This window comes from Microtus pennsylvanicus, chromosome 11, assembly GCF_037038515.1.
Source record: "Microtus pennsylvanicus isolate mMicPen1 chromosome 11, mMicPen1.hap1, whole genome shotgun sequence".
Classification (NCBI taxonomy): Eukaryota; Metazoa; Chordata; class Mammalia; order Rodentia; family Cricetidae; genus Microtus; species Microtus pennsylvanicus.
The window spans coordinates 49,991,219-50,010,445 of record NC_134589.1 but is presented as its reverse complement, the minus strand read 5'-3'; the positions used below and the strand labels follow the sequence as shown (position 1 = coordinate 50,010,445).

The 19,227-nt window shown below is 43.0% G+C and overlaps 1 protein-coding gene across 1 annotated transcript in view; it reads right to left on the bottom strand.

Moving 5' to 3' along the window:
* LOC142860483 (NACHT, LRR and PYD domains-containing protein 1b allele 4-like) overlaps window positions 1–18,377 on the bottom strand; it is a 35,096-nt gene extending 16,719 nt beyond the window's left edge. The window contains exons 1-8 of the mRNA XM_075991804.1: window positions 18,001–18,377; window positions 17,347–17,448; window positions 16,313–16,574; window positions 12,911–13,009; window positions 9,973–10,071; window positions 8,427–8,525; window positions 6,618–6,716; window positions 4,922–5,020 (exon numbers count right to left, since the gene is read on the bottom strand). Coding sequence (XP_075847919.1) covers window positions 4,922–5,020; window positions 6,618–6,716; window positions 8,427–8,525; window positions 9,973–10,071; window positions 12,911–13,009; window positions 16,313–16,463 — 646 coding nt within the window. The 5' untranslated portion in view covers window positions 16,464–16,574; window positions 17,347–17,448; window positions 18,001–18,377. The remainder of the gene's footprint in view (window positions 1–4,921; window positions 5,021–6,617; window positions 6,717–8,426; window positions 8,526–9,972; window positions 10,072–12,910; window positions 13,010–16,312; window positions 16,575–17,346; window positions 17,449–18,000) is intronic.
* Between the last annotated feature and the right edge of the window lie 850 nt (window positions 18,378–19,227).

The window sequence follows — 19,227 nt, the reverse complement described above, 5'->3', positions numbered from 1 at the left end:
GTGGAGATGGAGGAAGGGCAGATATAGGAGCAGGGAAGAAGATATCTACGTTAAGGGAGCCATTTTAGGGTTGGCAAGAGACTTGTTTCTAGAGGGGATCCCAGGTGTCCACGGGGATGTCCCCAGCTAGGTCCTTGGGCAACGGAGGAGAGGGTGCCTGAACTGTCCTTGCCCCAGTATCACACCGATGTTTATCTTGAATATCACCATAGAATCTTCATCTGGCGACAAGATGGAGATAGAGACAGAGAATCTCATCAGTTCCATGGACTGAGCTCTCAAGGTCCAGTTGGAGGGAGAAGACGAGCAAGGAAGTCAGGACCGTGAGGGGTTGGTCCACCCTCTGAGACAGTTGCCTGTTCTAATGGGAGCTCACAAAATCCAGCTGGACGGGGACTGAACGAGCATGTGATCAAACCAGACTCTCTGATTGTGGCTGACAATGGGGGCTGACAGAGAAGCTATTGATAAAGGCACTGGGACTTGATTTTACTGCATGTACTAGTGTTTTGGGATGCTAGTCTATTTGAACGTACTGTTTCCTAGGCCTGGATGTAGGGGGAGGGCCTTGGACTTTCCACAGGGCTCTCTCAAGCAGGGAGGGGATGGAGAAGGGTGAGTGGAGGAGTGGGAGGGGAATGGGAGGAAGGGAGAAAGTGTAAATTTTTGAATGGAAAAATAAAAATAACACTTTTAAAAAAGCAGTGGTAGCAGTGTGCCCACCGTCTTTCTAAAGGCTCCTACTTCTGGCTGCTAGACTCTGTTCCTGGTTGTGCAGCGGACTGTTGTCTAGGACAGTGATCTGTAAGTTTTCCCCTTAAATGAATAACCCTTTTATTAATCATAATTCTAAACTAGTATGGGGTTATCTTGTGACTTACATCATCACTGATGGGAGTGCGAATTGATACAGCGACTTTGGAAATCAGTATGGGGATTTTTTGGGCAATTAGGAAACAATCTACCTCAAGACCCAGCAATATCACTTTGGGGCATATACCCAAAGACACCTCAATCATACCTAAGTACATATGCTCAATTATGTTCATAGCAGCATTATTCATAATAGCCAGAACCTGGAAATAACCTAGATGCCCCTCAACCGAAGAATGGATAAAGAAAATGTGGTACAGTTACACAATGGTGTACTACTCAGTGATAAAAAATAATGATATCTTTAAATTTTCAGGCAAATGGATGGATCTAGAAAAATCCATATTGAGTGAGGCAACCCAGACACAGAAAGACAAATATAATATGTACTCACTCATAAGGGGCTTTTAGACATAAAGCAAAAAAAAAAATACCAAACTAGCCCAGAGTCCACCAGCCCAGAGAACGCAGACCACAAAGAGGACCCTAGAAGAGACATACATGGATCTAATGTACATGGAACGTAGATAAAGACAAGATCTTCTGAGTAAATTGGGAGCATGTGGGTCACAGGAGAGTGTAGAAGGGGAGCGGGGAGGAGGAAGGGAAGTGGAGAAAAATGAATAACACAATAAAAACAAGGAAGGTTGAAATCCATTGCCTAAGGAGCTTATGTGTTCCTTGTTGGATGCTTTCAGCGAACTAGCTCAGGCAAATTTTCTCCCATTTTAACATTTCTCCTAATAAAGTAGTTTATTTTATTGAAAAGAAAGTTCTACAAGAATCCTTCTAAAGTTATTCAAAACAAAGCCAAAAAATCATATCAAACAAACAAACAAAACCCCAATGACCATAGAAATAGGAGCACTTCAAAACTCCTTCTAAGAAGCCAGTACAACTCAAACATGTAAACTAATAAACACACACACACATGAACCACACAACAAAACAAAAATTTATCAAAAGCTACATGCCAATTTCCCTAATGAACATAGATGAAAAAATTCTTAAGAAACATGCAGTGATATTTCACTTGTACATTATTAAATAAAGCAAGCCTGAACATCAGAGAGTTAAACCCCTAGTCATCCTTACAGGACCACTCCCACAGGGTATTTAAGTGGGCTCCCAGAGGAGGAACATGTGGTCCCAGATTTGGCATGTGGCCCCCAGTTTTCTGTCTCCCCTGCCATGCTCTCGGCCACCTGAAAGTGCAGCATTTAATAAATCATAGGCATTTTAATTCAGTTTGTTTTGACCTAATTGGATTTCTTTGTGCCGGCCTTATGATTTTTTCCTAAGAATATGAGCCAGTGGCTGGGAGTTTTGCTTTTCTGACTTTCAGGTTGAACCTCATTATCTGTCTCTGTGGTTTTAAAAAATTGTGTTACATTAATGTAAATAACCGGTTATTAGGAAGAAAGTGACCAGAATAGGGAGTGGCACAATAAGGAGGTATGGTTTATTTTGGATGACATGTGTAACTGTGGAGGTGGGCTTTGAGGTCTCTTATGCTCAAGCTGTGTCCATGTGAACACAGACTCCTACTGCCTGCAGATCAAGATGTAGAATTCTCAACATCTTCTCCACATGTTTGACTGAATGCCACCATCTCCCACCATGATGATAATAAACTGAACCTCTGACAATTTTAAGGCAGCCCCAATTAAATGATCATGTGTATAGGAGTTGCCTTGGTCATATTGTCTCTTTACAGCAACAGAAACCCCAAGACTCTATATAAACTAATTAAGATAATAAATCATATAAATGGGTCTAAAGAAAAATTACATGATTATCTCAGTAGATGTATAAAAAGTCTTAGACAAAACTCAAAATTCCTTCATGAGAAAAGTTGTACAGAGAACAATATCAAAGGACCCATACTTCAACACAATGAATGCTCTTTAGAACAAACACAGAGTCAACATTTTCCTAAATGGAGAAAGATCTCAAAGTAATCCTATTAAAATCATGAATAAGATATGGTTGTCCACTATTCTCATTCCTTTACTTTCTTTAAAATATTTTTTCTCATTTTACTTTTTATTCTATGTGTAATTATGTTTTGCCTGTATACATGTCTATGCAGTGCCTTCAAAGGTCAGAAGAGATTGTCAGATACCCGGGGAACTGAACTTACAGACAATTGTGAGCTGTCATGTGTGTGCTGGGAATTAAATCCAGGTTTTCTGAAAGAACAGCCAGTGGTCTCAAATACAGAGATACTTTTCCAGCACTCCCAAATTTCTTTTCAATATAGTGCTCAAAGCAGTAGCTGGAGCAATAAGAGAAGGAAATTAAATGGAAACAAGTAGGAAAAGAAGCCAAATTCTCTCTATTTACACATGATATGACATTATACATGTCTTTGCTTCACTTTAAGAAGCTCATCTCACCTGAGCAGTGAATTAAGACTTTCAGCTGGAGGCCACCTTGTTCCAGGAGCTTCCTAATTGGGGTTGTACCTACTTACCCTGATACCCTTCTCCAGTCTTATGGAGAGCATGATGCTCTTGCGGTGCTGCAGGGAAAGGGTCCTGCTCTGGGAACACGAAGTTCCCACACCTATGCTGGTGTATTCTACTCTGTTGTGTGAGTCTCCAGTTCTTTTGAGCTGTAGCTCCCTCATATAGGACTCTGACCTCATGTCCCACAGGGATAGGTAGCATCCTACAATGTAGTTCAGATTGTCTCAAGCTCAGATTATTCCTGATTAATTTCACCTGTTCTGGTATTATAGGACTATATCCACAACGAGTTAATAATCTTATATTTGAAAACTTAATATTTTCGTATTGTTGGATCCAAGACTTCAAGGTGGGTATAGTGTCTAAGAGACAGAGAGATTCTGACAAACTTCTTGGGTGCTGAGGTACATATTTCAAATAATAAGTGGCATTTGTGAGCTAGGAAGGAAGGTGAGCATATTTAAAACACAATTCTGATAGACAATGAAATATGAACATGGAAGCTTGTGATTGAGTGAAATTGTTTCAGGGGAACAACTTGGAAGCTTGGAATAGTGATGACGAGAATTGGGAGAACAATATGGCTGGTAACCTTTAGGAGGAACATTTTTAGGGAGAGAGATATGATCAGGAGAATATCTGCTATAATATTATCAGTGGAGTCCTCTATAAGGCCCGGGTGCAAGGGCCTTCGTGTGTGCAGCTTGATTTCGTGAGATCTGCACCTGTTGGAGAGGTGGTAGTGGGAGAAAGGGTGAGCAGTACTCTGATAATGAAAATGAGACATAATCTGTAGAAGGACTTTTTACATGTCTCACAATAAATGATGCAAAGGTGATATCTAGGAGTGACGGCTTTTGGCTTTGTAGTTTTATTCTGAAGGCTTATTGTAGCCAGGGAAGTATGCACTTTGAAGGGAGAGACAAGGGTTATGTGTGGGCAGGACTTTCACAGAGTAGCACCAGGATGAAAGAGTAGGAAGTAGTTTCCCATGTCCCTGCATCTGTCCCTATGTGCTATGAGCTTGGAAAAGTTAACCTCTCCCTCTAGACCATGAGCACTGAAGAGGGGGTGCTATTTCGGTGCTGGTAAAGAGGAAGAGGCAAGGGTGTTGCCTGCATAAGTTAAAATAAGGGAAGTTAGACTAACGCTGAGGCAAGAGCTTTCCCTGTCTTTAGGGTATATCTCAAGGGAAGAGAACTTCTTGGAAATCTAGGAGCTGCATGACCCTTGAAATTTCAGAACCCACTCATATTTTGATTGAACTATGGGTGACATTTGGACTAGGTTTACTTTGGATAACCATGGATTTCCAGTTTCTTCAAGGATCAAATGCAACTTGGGTACTACCGAGCCCAGAGGGATCATCTCTAGCCTGTGACTCTTAGCATTCCTCCATGTCTCCTCTGATTTTACATTTGAGTTGCTTGTCCCAGGTCCCCATACAGTGGCAGGCTCACCTGTAAGAACCTCCTTCTATGTTATGTGGACTAGAAGTCCCATTCCCAGCTGTCAGCTCTGCTTACATTAGGCTATGAATCCAGAGATGTCAGGTTCTCATTTATCAAGTCCCTTACCTGACATCAGAGTTTCTCTCAGACTTCTTAAATTTAAGTACAGTCGTTTTAAGGAGCTTTGGAGGGTAATCTGATCCACGGAGGGTGTGATTGATGAGCCTGGAAATGATGAAGAAAGGTTCATGAGAAGAAACAGTGGTTGTGTTTGTCAGAGGGGCAACAGTGGGAATCAGGGTCAAGGCAGGGGTCCTATCTGCTTACCCTCATATTCTTCTCCTCAGCCTCTTACAGGTAAGGCAGGGACACAGCCCTCTACTGGGACCCTGCCATTCACACACCCATTCTAGTACTCTAGTACTTTGTGTGAGTCGCCATTCCTCTCTGAGCCTCAGCTTCCTCATGTGGGTCCCACAGGGATAGGTAGCATCTTACTGTATAGTTCAGGATTGCCATGAAGTCTGGTTCTTCCTGAATTAATTTCATTGGTTCTGATACATTAGGAATATATCCAGGACCAATAAGCATTCTTATTTTTGTGGACTTACGCCCATTAGACAGAAAGATTCTGAGAAACTTCTCGGGGGCTTATGTACACATTTCAAGCAATAGCTGACACTAAGTGGCACCTTAGGGAGGAAGGTGAGAGTCTTCAAAACACAGTTTTATTACGCAGTGAAATTTGAGCATGGAACTTTGGGAAGGAGTGGAATTATTTTAATGGAAGAATGTGAATGATGAGAATAGTGACAAAAAATGAGAGAAGAAACCTTTGGATAGCATAGGGGCAAGTTTTTTTGTGGCAAGAGAGACACGAACAATCTAATCTCCACCAAAATATCATCCCTGGAGTCTTCCCTAAGCCCCAAGTGCAAGGATCTTCTTGTGTTCAGCTTGAAGATGTGAGATCTGCACATGCTGTAGAGGTGGCATCAGAACAAAGGCTGAGCAGTGTGAATGCTCAGATAATGAAACCGAGATACTCTCTCTGGAATGGCCTTTTCTAAGACACACATTAAATGATGTCAAGGTCACAACTAGGGGTGATGGCTTTTGAATCTGTTGTCTCCGTACTTAAGCCTTGCTGTGTGAGATGATTCAGAATTAATTTTGAAGTTAATACAAGGTGTGGGCAGGACTCTCAGAAAGCAGCAGCGGGATGGAGGCTGAGAAAATCTTTCCTCAGACTCCCATTGTTCTGGATTCCACCCATGCATGTATCTCTGTGTGCTGGGAGCTTGGACAAGTTAACCTCTCTCTCTAAACCTTGTGCACCGGAGAAAGGTGGCGACTTTGATGCTTGAGAAGAGGAAGAGGCCATGTGTGGCCTGGGTTCATTGAAATAAAGGAAGCCAGACTGAAGGGAATAGACCATCTTGGAACTTCAGGACCTGTATGATCCCTGACATTTCAGAACCCACTCATGCTCTGCACTGAACTCTGGGTGCCCTTTGGACTGTGCTCACGTCTGTCCCCCATGGGTTCTAGGTTCTTCATGTGTCATGTGTAACTATAGAACTGCCGGGCCCAGTCGGGTCATATCTAGCCTGTTTTCTTGTGTGTGACTTAAAAGTTGCATTCCTCGGTGTCTCCTCTGATCTTCCATTTTAGTTGTGTCTCCCAGATCCCCATACAGGTAGAGGCTCACCTGTGAAGAGCCACCATCTTTGTGGACTAGAATTCCATTCCCAGCTGCCAGCTCGGTTTAAGTTTAATTCTGAATCCAGACTCCTCAGTTCTCATTAAACAAGCCCCTTACCTGACATCAGAATTTCTCTCAGATTTTCAAGCACTGAGCTCAGTAGTTGTAAGGAGTCTTGGATGGTAGTTGGATCCATGTAGCGTGTTATTGTTGAACCTGGAAAAGATGAAGAAAGGGGCCATTGGAAGAGACAGTGGTTGTGTGATTGTCAGAGTGCCAGCAGTAGGCTTCAGGGGAATAAGAGCGAAGTTCTTACAAGCTTACCCGCATACCCTTCTCCAGTCTCACGGAAAGAATGATGATCTTTTAGGTGATGCAGGGACATGGTCCTGTCCTGCATGCAACCATGAAGCTTATACACCAATGCTAGTCTACCCTAGTCCATTGTGGAAGTCTCCATTCCTCTCTGAGCCTTAACTCCCTCATGTGAATCTCTAACTTCATGTCACACAGGGGTAAGTAGCACCTTACTGTCTACTTTAGATTTGCCTGAAGCTCAGATTTTTCTCTGCATTAATTTCATTGGTTCTGATACTTTGGGAATATGCCCAGGACTGGTTACTAATGTTAGTTTTGAAGTCTTATGATTAGTTCTTAGTGTTTGATTCAAAACTTCAAGGTATGTATAGCATCCATCAGGCAGAAATGTTCTGAGAATCTTCTTGGGAACTGAGGTGCCTTTTCCCAAAAATAGCTGACAATTTCTAAGAGGCATCTTAGGGTGGAAGGTGAGAGTCTTTAAAAAACAGTTTTGATACACAATGAAAATGAGCATGGAAGATCTGGATGTAGTGGAATTATTTTAATGGAATAAGTTGAAAGATGGGAACAGTGTGTAAAAAAATGAGAGAAGGAACCAGTTTTTAGCATAGGAGCTTTATGTCAGGAGAGACATGAACAGTCTAATGTGCTGCCAGACAATCAGTGAAGTCTTCCCTAAGCCCCATGTGCAAGAACCTTCTGGTGTGCAGCCTGAAGATGTAAATCTGCACCTGTTGAGGAGGTGGCAGCAGAACAAAGGGTGAGAAGCATCAGTGATCAGATATTGAAACTGAGACACCATCTGGTCCATGGCTTTTTCATGATAGACATTAGATGGTGCCAAGGTATCAATGAAGGGCAATGACTTTAGACTCTGTAGTCTTCATTCTCAAAGCTTATGGTGGGGGAAGGAAGAATGGACTTTGAGGGGAGAGAAAACGGTTAGGTGTTTGCAGGACTTTCACAGAGTAGAAGCAGGATGAATGTGGAAGAAATTCTTCCCCAGGTTCCTATTTTTCTGTACTTAAGGCCTGCATGTGTCACTATGTGCTGTGAGCCTGAACAAGTTAACTTCTCTTTCAAGACACTGTGCACTGAAGAGAGTTGGCTACTTTGATGTCTGAGAAAGGGAAGAAGCAATGGTGCTGCCTGATAAGTTGGAGTAAGGGAAGTCAGACTCAAGCTGAGCCAGGAGCCTTCCTTCTACTTGGGAGTCCACCTCAAGGGAAGAGAACTTCTTGGAACTTCAAGAGCTGCATGACTCTGAGATTCCAGAATCCACTCAAATTTTGAACTGATCCCTGGGTTCTATTTGGGCTAGCCTCACTGTTGACCACCACAGGTTCCAGTTTCTTCATGTGTCAAATGCAACTTAAGCACTACAGGTCCCAAGAGAATATTGCTAGCCTGTGATTCTTAGCATTCTTCCATGTCTCCTTGGACCTTTCATTTTAGTTACCTGTCCCAGGCCTCCATGCAGGTGGAGGCTCACCTGTGAAGAACCACCATCTATGTGGCCTAGAATTCTCATTCTCAGCTTCCAGCTTAGCTTAAATTTAGTTCTGAATACAAATTTGTCAGGTCCCCAATTAACAAGCTTCTTACCTGACATCAGAATTTGTCTCAGCTTTTCAAGCCTTGAGTTCAGTAGACGTAACGAGCCTTTGATGGTAGTGGGAATCATGTAGCTTGTGAATCCTGAGCCTGGAAACAATGAATAAAGTGACAAGCAGAGAGGCAATTGTTGTGTGATTGTTAGAGAACAGGGCTAGGATTCGGAGCAGCAGTACTGGGGTCCTTCAATATCACCTTCATACCCTTCTCCAGTCTCATGGAGAGAATGATGCTCTTGGACCTGCTTCAGTGACAGGTTCTCACACTGGGACCATGAAGTGCACACACCTATGTTGGTCTCCTCTAGTCTTATGTGTGAGTCTCCATTCCTCTCTGACCCTCAGTTTCTTCATGGGGTTTCTAAGCTTATGTACCACAGAGACAGGTAGCATCTTACTATGTAGTTCAGAACTAGGCTTAAGCTTAGATTCTTCCTGCATTAATTTCACATGTTCAGGATTCATAGGAATATGTCCACTACAAGTCCATAATCATATTTTGAAGCTTTATAATTTTCCTTAGCCTTTATTCTAAAATTTCAAGGTAGATATTAATGTCCATCAGACAGAGCGATTCTGAAAAACTTCTTAGGGACTTAGGCACATATCTCAAGCAATAGCTGACAGGTTTTAAGTGGCATCTTTGGGAGGAAGTTGAGACTGTTTAAAACACATTTTTATTACACAATGAAATTTGAACATGGACGTTCTGGATGGGGTGAACTTGTTTTAATGGAACAACTTGGAAGCTGGGAATAGTGAGGAAAAGAAATGAGAGAAGGAATCTTTTGGTAGCATAGCAGGAAACTTTTTGAGAAGAGAGATACTTGAACAGTCTAATCTCTGCTACGGTATCATCAGTGGAGTCTTCCCTATGGCCTGTGTGTAAGGATTTCCTTATGTGCTGCTTGAAGATGTGAGATCTGCACATACTGGAGAGATGGCATCTGAATGAAGGGTGAGCAATATGAATGCTCAGATAATGAAATAGAGATACTGTCTTGGGAATGGCCTTTTCCAAGACGCACGTTAAAGGATTCTTAGGTAACAATTGGGGTGATGGCTTTTGACTCTGTAGTCTTCATTCTCAAGCCTTAATGTAAGCTTGGGTAAGAATAGACTTTGAATGGAAGGAAAGGTTTTGATGTGGGCAGGACTTTCACAGAGTAGCAGTAGAACTCTTAGAACTTCTGGAGTTGCAGCACCCCTGGGAATTCAGAAGCCACTCATACTTTGACCTGAACTCTGGGTGACAGCTGGGCTAGGCTCACTGATGACCCCCATGGGTTACAGATTCTTCATGTGTCAGATGAAAATTCTGCATTGCAGATCCCAGAGGCATCATTTCTAGTCTGGGATACTTAACATTTTGCCATAGCTCCTTTGACCATTGACTTCCCAGGTCCCCATACAGGTAGACTCTAGCCTGTGAAGGACCACCATCTATATGGAGTATAAGTCGCATTCCCTGCTGACTGTTCAGTTTATTTTGGTTCTAAATCCAGAGTCATAAGATTCTCAATTAACAAGCTCCTTACCTGACATCAGAATTTGTCTCAGATTTCCAAGGTCTGAGCTCAGTAGTTGTAAGGAGTCCCGGAGGGCAGTGGGATCCACTTTGAGTGTTGTGGATGAGCCTGAAAGATGAAGAAAGAGACATGGAAAGAGACAGTGTTTGTGTGATTGTTTAAGAACCAGCAGTTGGAGCCAGGGTAGCAGCTCTGGGATCCTACCTGCTTACCCTCATACCCTTTACCACTCTCTCATGGAGAGAATGATGATCTTACACCTGCTTCAGGGACATGTCCTACATGGAGACCATGAAGTTTATACACCAATGCTGGTCTACTCTGTTACTTTGTGTGAATCTTCATTCTTCTCTGAGATTCAGCTCTCCCATTGTGGGTCTCTGACTTTATGTTGCACAGGGATAGATAGTATCTTATTGTGTAGTTCAGACTTGCCTCAAGATCAGATTATTCCTGCACTAATTTCATACATTTTGGGATTACAGGAATATGTTCAGGGCCAGTTAGTAGTCTTATTTTTGATGCCTCTAATTCGTTTATGTTTGATCTAAAACTTCAAGGTGGGTGTATGATCTATAAGACAGAGCAATTCTGAGAGAATTCTTGGGGACTCAGGTACATATTTCAAATAATAGCTGACAGTTACTAAGTGGCATCTCAGGGAGGAAGGTGAGAGTCTTTAAAACACAGTTTTGATACACAATGAAAATGAGCATGGACATCAGGGAAGTAGTGGAACTGTTTTAATAAAACAAGTAGGAAGGTGGAAATAGTGAGGGAAAGAAGTGAGAGAAGGAACCTGTTGTTAGCATAGGAAAAAGCTTTGTGACAAGAGAGACATGAACAGTCTAATGTGATGCAATTTATCAGTGGAGTCTTCCCTAAGCCCCATGAGCAAGAGCCTTCTTGTGTGCAGCCTGAAGATGTAAATCTTCACCTATTGAAGAGGTGGCAGCAGAACAAAGGGTGAGCAACATCAATGCTCAGATAATGAAAATGGGACATAATTTCTGGAATGGCTTTTTATAAGACCAACATTAAATGATGCCAAGGTGACAACTAGGAGTGGTGGCATTTTTTAAAAATGGCCTTATTGAGCTATGTGATTTTCTGCACTCTCCTCTCTTCCTCTCCCCTCTTTCTCCTCTCTCCCATGGTCTCCATGCTCCCAATTTACTTAGGAGATCTTGTCATTTTCTACTTCTTATGTAGATTATATTCATGTATGTCTCACTTAGGGTCCTCTTTGTCGTCTAGGTTCTCTGGGATTGTGAATTGTATGGTGTTTTTTCTTTGCTTTATGTCTAAAAGTCACTTATGAATGAGTACATATGATGTTTGTCTTTCTGGGTCTGGGTTACCTCACTCAATATGAACTTTTCTAGATCTATCAATTTGCCCACATATTTTAAGATGTCATTTTTTTCCAGCTATGTAGTACTCCATTGTGTAAATGTACCACATTTTCCTTATCCATTCTTCACAAGAGAGGCATTTAGGTTGTTTCCAGATTCTGGCTATGTTATGAACATAGTTGAGCACATGTACTTTTGGTATGATTGATGTTCCCTTGAGTATATACCCAAAAGCAGTATTTCTGGGTCTTAAGGAAGATTGTTTCCCAATTTTCTGAGAAATCGTTATACTGATATCTAAAGAGGCTGTACCAGCTTGCCATCCCACCAGCAATGCAGCAGTGTTCCCTTGACCCCACATCCTCTCCTGCTTATGTTTTGATCATTGCCATTATTACTGGTGTAAGATGAAAGGGGTGACGGCTTTTGACAATGCAGTCTTCAAAGCTTATTGTGGGGAAGGAAGAATGGACTTTGAAGGGAGAGAGAAGGTTAGGTATGGGCAGGACTTTCACAAGGTGGTAGCAGGATGGTGTGGAGGAAGGGTTTTATTGCTCTAGATATTTTCTCTGTGTATCTCTGTGTGCTGTGAGTCAGGACAAGTTAACATCTCTTTCCGGACCTAGTTCACTTGAAAGGGTTGGCCTGTTTCATGTTTTAAAAGAGGAAGACACAAGGGTGTGGCCTGTATAAGTTGAAATATGGGAAGTCAGGCTGAAGCCAAGGCAGGAGTCTACTGTCTCCCTGGTTCTGTCTAAAGGAAGAAACCTTCTTAGAACTTCTGGAGCTGTATTATCCTCGATATTTCAGAACCCACTCATATATTGAGCTGAACTCTGGGTGACATTTGTGCAAGGCTCACTGCTGACCCCCATGGGTTCCTCTTTCTTCATGTGTCAAGTGCAGCTTCAGCACTGCATAGCCGAGAGACATCATTTCTAGCCGGTGACTCTTAATATTCCTCCATCAGTCTTCTGATTGTTCATTTTAGTTGCAGGACCCACACAGGTGAAGGCTCAGCTGTGAAGAACCTCCATCTATGTGGACTAGAAGTCCCAGCATAGCTGCCAGCTCAGATACATTTGGTTCTGGATCCAGACTTCCCATGCTCCTTTAGTGGTATACTATTTGTGTTTTAATAAACAAAGCTTTCCTGAAGATCAGAGTGCAAAGCAGCCATACTAGTTAGATATACAAGCAAGGGAGTGGTGGCACACACCTTTAATTCCAGGACTTGGGAGACAGAGGCAGATGGATCTCTGTTAGTTCAAAGCCACCCTGGGCTACACAAGATAGGATCTGTCTAAATGAGAAAGAGAGCACACACAAAAGTGATCCCAGCACTAAGGAGGTCGAGGCAGAAGCGATATGACAAGACAGAGAGAGGAATATGAAGGGGAAGAGACAGGAACTCAGTGGACTGTGAAGTCTTCAGGATTCGTGGATACAGGATCTTGCCCATTTCAGTCTGGGGTAGAGGTAAAAGCTAGTGGCTAATTGCTTTGCTTTTCTGATATTCAGGTTGAGCCCTAGTATCTGTCTCTTGATTTTTATTATTTGTGTTGCAGGTTCCCTTTTAACAAGCCCCTTACCTGACATCAGAATTTGTCTCAGGTTATTAAGGTTTGAGCTCAGAAGTTGCAAGGAGTCTTCAAGGGTAGTTGGATCCACATAGGGTGTGATTGTTGAACCTGAAAATGATGAAGAAAGTGCAATGGGAAGGGGTAGTGGTTGTGTGATTGTCAGAGAAGCAGCAGGAAGAGTCAGGGCAATAAGGCTGGGTCCTACCTCCTTACCCTCATACCCTTCTCCACTCTCTCATGGAGAGAATGATGCTCTTACACCGGATGCAGGGTCACCTTCCTTCACCGGGACCATGAGTTCACACACTAATGCTGTTCTACTCTATTTTGTGTGAGTCTCCACTTTCCTCTCTAAGCCTCAGCTCCCTCATGTGGCTCTCTGATTTTATGTCCCGCCAGGATAGGTAGCATCTTACTGTGTAGTTCAGGCTTGCCTTAAGCTCAGATTCTTCTTGCATTAATTTCACAAGTTTTGGGATTATAGGAATATTTTCACAACTAGTTAACAACCTCATTTTTGATGCCTTATTATTTCTTAGTATTTGATCTAAAACTTAAAAGTTGGGCATACTGTATTAGAAAGAGTGATTCTGAGAAAATTTTGGGGGGCTCATGTACATATTTACTATAATAGCTGACAGTTACTAAGTAGCATCCTGGGGAGGAAGATCAGAATGTTTAAAACACAGTTTTGATACACAATGAAACTTGAGCATGGAAGTTAGTGATGGAGAGGAATTATTTGAATAGAATAGCTTAAAAGCTGTGAATAGTGAGAATAAACGAGGAAGGAAGAGACATGAACAAGAGGAAGATTCATTGGGGACAGATACTCAGCTACACAGCAGTCTACAAAGTAATTAGTAAAGAAAGGTAAACTCCCAGAGGCAGTAGATAGACTGGATAATTTACGAAAAGCTGGCTAGAAACAAAAAAAATGCTGAGGTCAGCCATTTGTAAGTCAGAAAAAGACTGTAGATTTATTTGGGAACTGGGTGGGAGCCCCTGCCAAAGAGCTAAAGAATAAAGAAACATCCTATAACACAGGTTCTGACAAATTTCTAGCGGGCTGAAGCACACATTTCAAGTTGTTACTGATGGTTACTTAGTAAGTGGCATCCTTGGGAGGAAAGTGAGAGTCTCTAAAACACAGGTTTGAATCATAATTAAATGCAATTAGAAAGGTCAAGATGGAGGGGAATTATTTTAAATGGAACAGCAGGGAAGTTCTGTGAGACAGGTCTAATCTCTTTCAAAATGTCCTTAGACATAATGACTTTATTCCTATCACACAGTAAGTAAAATCAGTGTGATCATCAAAGGCAAGGGACTTTGACTCTATAGTCAACATTTTCAAAGCTTAATGTGGGGTAAAAATAATGAACTTTAAAATGAAGAACGAGGGTTAGGCAGGACTTCACACTGTAGCACTAGGTTGAAAGAGGTGTCTCCCATTTCCCAGGTACTGAGCGTTCTCTGGATTGCAGCCCTGTGTCTGTCTCTGTGTGCTTTAAGCTAGAACAAGTTTACTTCTCTCTCTAAACCTTGTGCAATGGATAGAGGAGGCTACTTTCATGCTTGAGAAAAGGAAGCAGCAAGGGTGTGTGTTGTGGCTTAATCCTTTTGTACACTGTAAAGATAAGTTTTTTTGCTAAGTCCTTTTCTAATTAGTTCAATAAAATTGGTTTAATCAATAAAAGTAAAATAAATAAAGGTGAATGGCCAATAGTCAGGCTGGAAGAGGTTAGGTGGAACTTCCAGGGAGAAAGAAAGAAGAGGAGATGGATCTAGGTGCACGAGAGATGCCAGAGGACACGGGTACAAAGCAGGAGGTTCAAGATGGAAGAGAGGTAAAAAGTAGTGAGGCAAAACAAAGATTAATATAAATTGGTTAATTTAAGATCTAATAGTGTAAGCCCAAGCTATACATTGAGGTTTTATAATTAATAACAAGTCTCCATGTTGTTTTTGGTGAGCTGGTGGTCAAAGGAAAATCTGTCTACAAATATGGCCCCCGTAAAAAGAATGAAGTCAGTAGCAGAAAATGACTGAAGCTGAGGCAGGAGCCTGCCCTCTTCTCTTTGTCCATCTCAAGGAGCAGAAACCTTCTTGGGTCATCAGAACCTCCATGACTCCCTTAGATCTTCAGTGCACACTCATATTTTGAGCTGAATTCTGGGTGCCAGGTGGGTTAGACTCACTGCTGACCCTCATGGTTTCCAGATTGTTCTTGTGTCAAATGCAACTTCAGCATTGCATAGTATAGTGGAGCCTCTCTAGTCTGTGACCCTTAGCTCTCCACCATGGCTTCACTGTATTCAAGTCCCTTGTTCAGGTCCCCACACAGATGGGTGGTCACTTGTGAAGAGCCACTACCTATGTGGACTTTAAGTTCCTTTCACAGCTTCAAGTTTAGTTCATCTTCATTTCTGCACACAGGCTGCTCATGTTCCCCACTGTGAGTGTCACGGAGGCTGATGGCCTAACACAGTGGTTTTCGTGAGATGCCTGGCTAAGGGACTCCATGTTAAGATCTGCCCTAGAGCCTGAAATAAGGAGCCCTGGGAAGGAGACAGCTGTGTGGCTGTCAGTAAGTCAGATATGGGAGCCTGGGGAACAAAACTGGGGGCCTTACTCCTTACCCCTATAGCCATCTTCACTGTCACATGGCAAGAATGATGCTCTCAGAGTTCCTGATGAGGAAAGAACCTTCTCTGGGACCATGAAGTTCACACTGCCCTGGTTCTATATTAGTCCTCTGTGTGAGTGTCTAGTCTTCTCTGTGAGCCTCAGCTCCTTCATGTGGGGCTCTGAGCTTCTGTCCCACAGGGTTGGAAACTATAATAACAGCACCTGCAGTTATATTGACTTGTACTTATAATACCTGAACATTAACTGAATACTGTACTGTTTAATAAGTAACGTGGATTATCACTTTACTCCCCAAACCCAAGGAAACAGGTTTTTACCTCCCTCCTGTTTCTTAAATGGAGACATGGAGGCTGAGGGCTGTAAAGTAACTTGTCCAGGGTGGTCGAGCCATGACTGGAGTCTGCCTCTGCCAAACTTCAGTCTGGGTTTGTAACTTAAGTGTCACCAAGCTCTCCTTTTGGGGACTGACTTGAACCCTGTGCTCCTCCCTTTCAGAGCCATCCTGAATACCAGCCTCTCCCCACTCCTGAAGCTTCAGAGTGCTCCTTCCCAGGGGCCTGAGAATGCACTCCTCTAGCTGAGGGTATGGGGCTCTAAGGTTCACTTAGTTCTTTCTGCATGCTTTCTGGTTCCAGGCTGTCCTGGGCCTGTGAATCCTTCTGACAGGTGATTAGCCTGCCCATGGAAACCCTGGCAGGAGGGCTCAGTGGTGATGGAGGAGTTACAGTAGCGGTGGGTTGGGGTCCTTATTGTACTTACTTTTTGTCAAGTCCTTCTCTGCTGGGGTTTTGGTCTGCTGAGGCTCCGGATTCATCTGCTCCCCCCACTTCTGGGTGGAACCCACGACCTGTTGGCCCTTTTGCTGAGCCTCCTCTGCGCCACTTGTCTTCTTGGACTGAACTTCTTCCATGGTGATGGTGCTTGGTTGTGCAGCTCTTGCTGGCAGAGCTTTGCTTTTCCCTTTTGTTGTTGCTCAGAACAGGAGGCCAGTGGATCCCGGTCTCTGACAACCGTTTCCACTCTGGGAAAGGGTGTTTGATCAGAACCCATGGAGAAGATCGGGAAAAGAAAGAACAGAACAAGCATTACAGGGAGATGGTCCTCTGATCACAACAACTGAAGGACTCCAGTCTCTCCTGGGGATGGAGATTGTGTGCCCAGGTGCAGGCGTTTGGACTTTATAGGGCAAAAGAGGGGGCTCTGGGAGGAAGGTTTATCAGCGCATGTGTTCTTTATGGATTCTTGAATGATCTTGGCAGATGTTCTTGGCACTACATCGGCTTTCCTGTCAGGGAAGTTATTCTGAGTTGGGTTTTCCCAGCTATCTAAGGTTTCTTCTCTTAGGTCATTAACGTCATTTATCTAACACTGAGGACCCATTATAAGAAGGGGGTATATTTTCTCATTGTCTGCTTCCAGCAGGAGGGGGAAGGCAGAGGTCAGGCTAGGCTCTATTCCTAGGGTTTATGGGGCATAGGTTTGGGTGACTTCATCAACCAGGAAAAGAGTTTTAAGTTGATCTGCTGCAGTGGGTTCTGTGATTGCTGTCATTCATTCCCAGAGGAACCTTTAAAAACTGTTAATTACAGGGCTAAGTTGAGTATAATGAGACTCAAGAAAGGGGACTCACTAATCTCCTTCCCAATGTACCCATTGTCCTAACATGAACCTAGTGATGGCAGTGACTTGATCCAGGAGGAACTTGTGTGAAACTTTTAAATGACAGAAGAATGGAGGAGGAGGAAAGGAGAGATCAAGGGGAGGAGCCAGAGTGTAAGGGAACAAAAGCTCACCCTTAGGAAGATGATGGTCACCGAATCTTTGTCTGGTCCTTAATTAAGTATGTGGTCCCTCTCGACCAGCTTGGGTTTGTTGGTGCAGAATCCGCACTGTTCCTGGAGGAGAGCACAGTTCCTACCACCAGCAACAGACAGGAGATCTAGGTCTCTAACTTTGAAGAACCACAGCAGCAAAGACTTTGCCCAGGCTAGCTATGGAAAGTGATGGATGTAGCTTTCTTTTGACATTAGCCACTTTCCCCAGAAAATAGTTTATATGATACTGTATGCTTTAACAAATTTCATGGCATAAGTCATCTTAGGCAAGTCCTGCTGGGCCCAGCGACTGCTTTTGTCTTCTTTATTTATCATTCTCAGGCTTCCCACTTAACACCTCCCCACTCACGACCCTTATACCTGCAGGTTCATGAAAGACAGGAGAGAGGAGGGTGCAGAATAGGCTATGACAGGAGCAGACACATGGAACATACAGGGAAATCCAGCGACCTTCCACCCACCAGGGCTGGCCTGCAGATTCTCCAAGCAGGGGTGGAGCCTGGGCCCGGGCTCTCAGGACAAGGTCCCCCATGTCTGCCGCAGTGTGCCTTAGTGCATTTATCGTCCCATAACTCAAATAGTTCGGTGGACTCTGTTGGTCCCACTACTCACCCTGCTCTCTGATGCGTGCTTCCCTGGCCCAGGCTTCTCAGTTAGTAAGAGTAGTTTTGAAAGTGAAAGAGACCCAGCTCCTTCAGGAAGCCAGGCAGGCATCAGAGTCTGCGCAGATGGCAGATGGTCTTCCTCTGGACCCTGTGAGTGGAGGTTGTGCAATGTTCAGCTGGGTTTCCTTTTATGAATTCTCTGCAGAAGCCTGGGCTGGAGGAGGAGTCAGACTTGAGAGCTTCAGCCAGGCCTGCAGAGTCCCCGCCTGCTGAGTGCAGGACTCAGGTCTGAGTCTCACTTCTTTCAGCCAATAAAGCAGAGTATCCCAGTTCAGCAGAATCTCCTGGAGCTCCCAGGTTTGTGCTCTGGATCTCTGGACTCTCTCTCCTCCCTGTAGCCTGCCCAGCCCACAGGCTCTTCATTTCAGGAAGTGGTTCTTAGGCCCAAACCCCGTGTATTTTTTTTTTAACTCCTGAAGTCTTGGGTTGATGTCTTTGGTGCATTTGGAGTTGAGTGCACTACAGGGTGAGAGCAGAGGAAGGTTCTTTACATGCAGACATCCAGTTTATCAGCACCACGTGTCAGCAAGGCTTTCTCTTTGCCAGTGAATAAATACTTTAGTCACCAATGAGTAATTTTTGCTTGTCATTACACTTTAAAACAACAACAACAACAAAAATCCTTTATTTTTATCATCTGAAACTTTTTCCATCCAAAACATTGTTATTCAATAAATTGTTTTAAGCTGGGACATATGTGGCAAGTTATTTAAGACATACATTAAAATAATCTCAGGCAATGTTATTATAGAATGAAAACCTTGCCAGAACACATGATTACCTTAAAAAAAAATCACTGCTGAATTTATAAATCTTAGTCTGTTTTGATAAGGTGTAATTTCAGAAGTTTGAAAACTATACCCTTGCTACATTTTTAATTGCTCCTGAACTGTTTATAACTTAAGAAAAGAAAATAAACAGCAAATAAAATTAAAATTCTCGAGTTTAAATAACCTGAAAATATGTTTGAAAAAGCAGTTTATTATATGTATTTTCACACTTAGTTTGAATCTGCCATCTAGTGTATAGTCTCATTTGCATATACTGAGCTATTTGTTGACCACAACTGTGGTGTGACTTTTCTGGGGAGATTAACATCTGCCCTAACTTCTGACCTTTCCACTGCCCAAAGACTGACTCATTAAGTTCATCTCAATGAATAGAAAAGAATTTG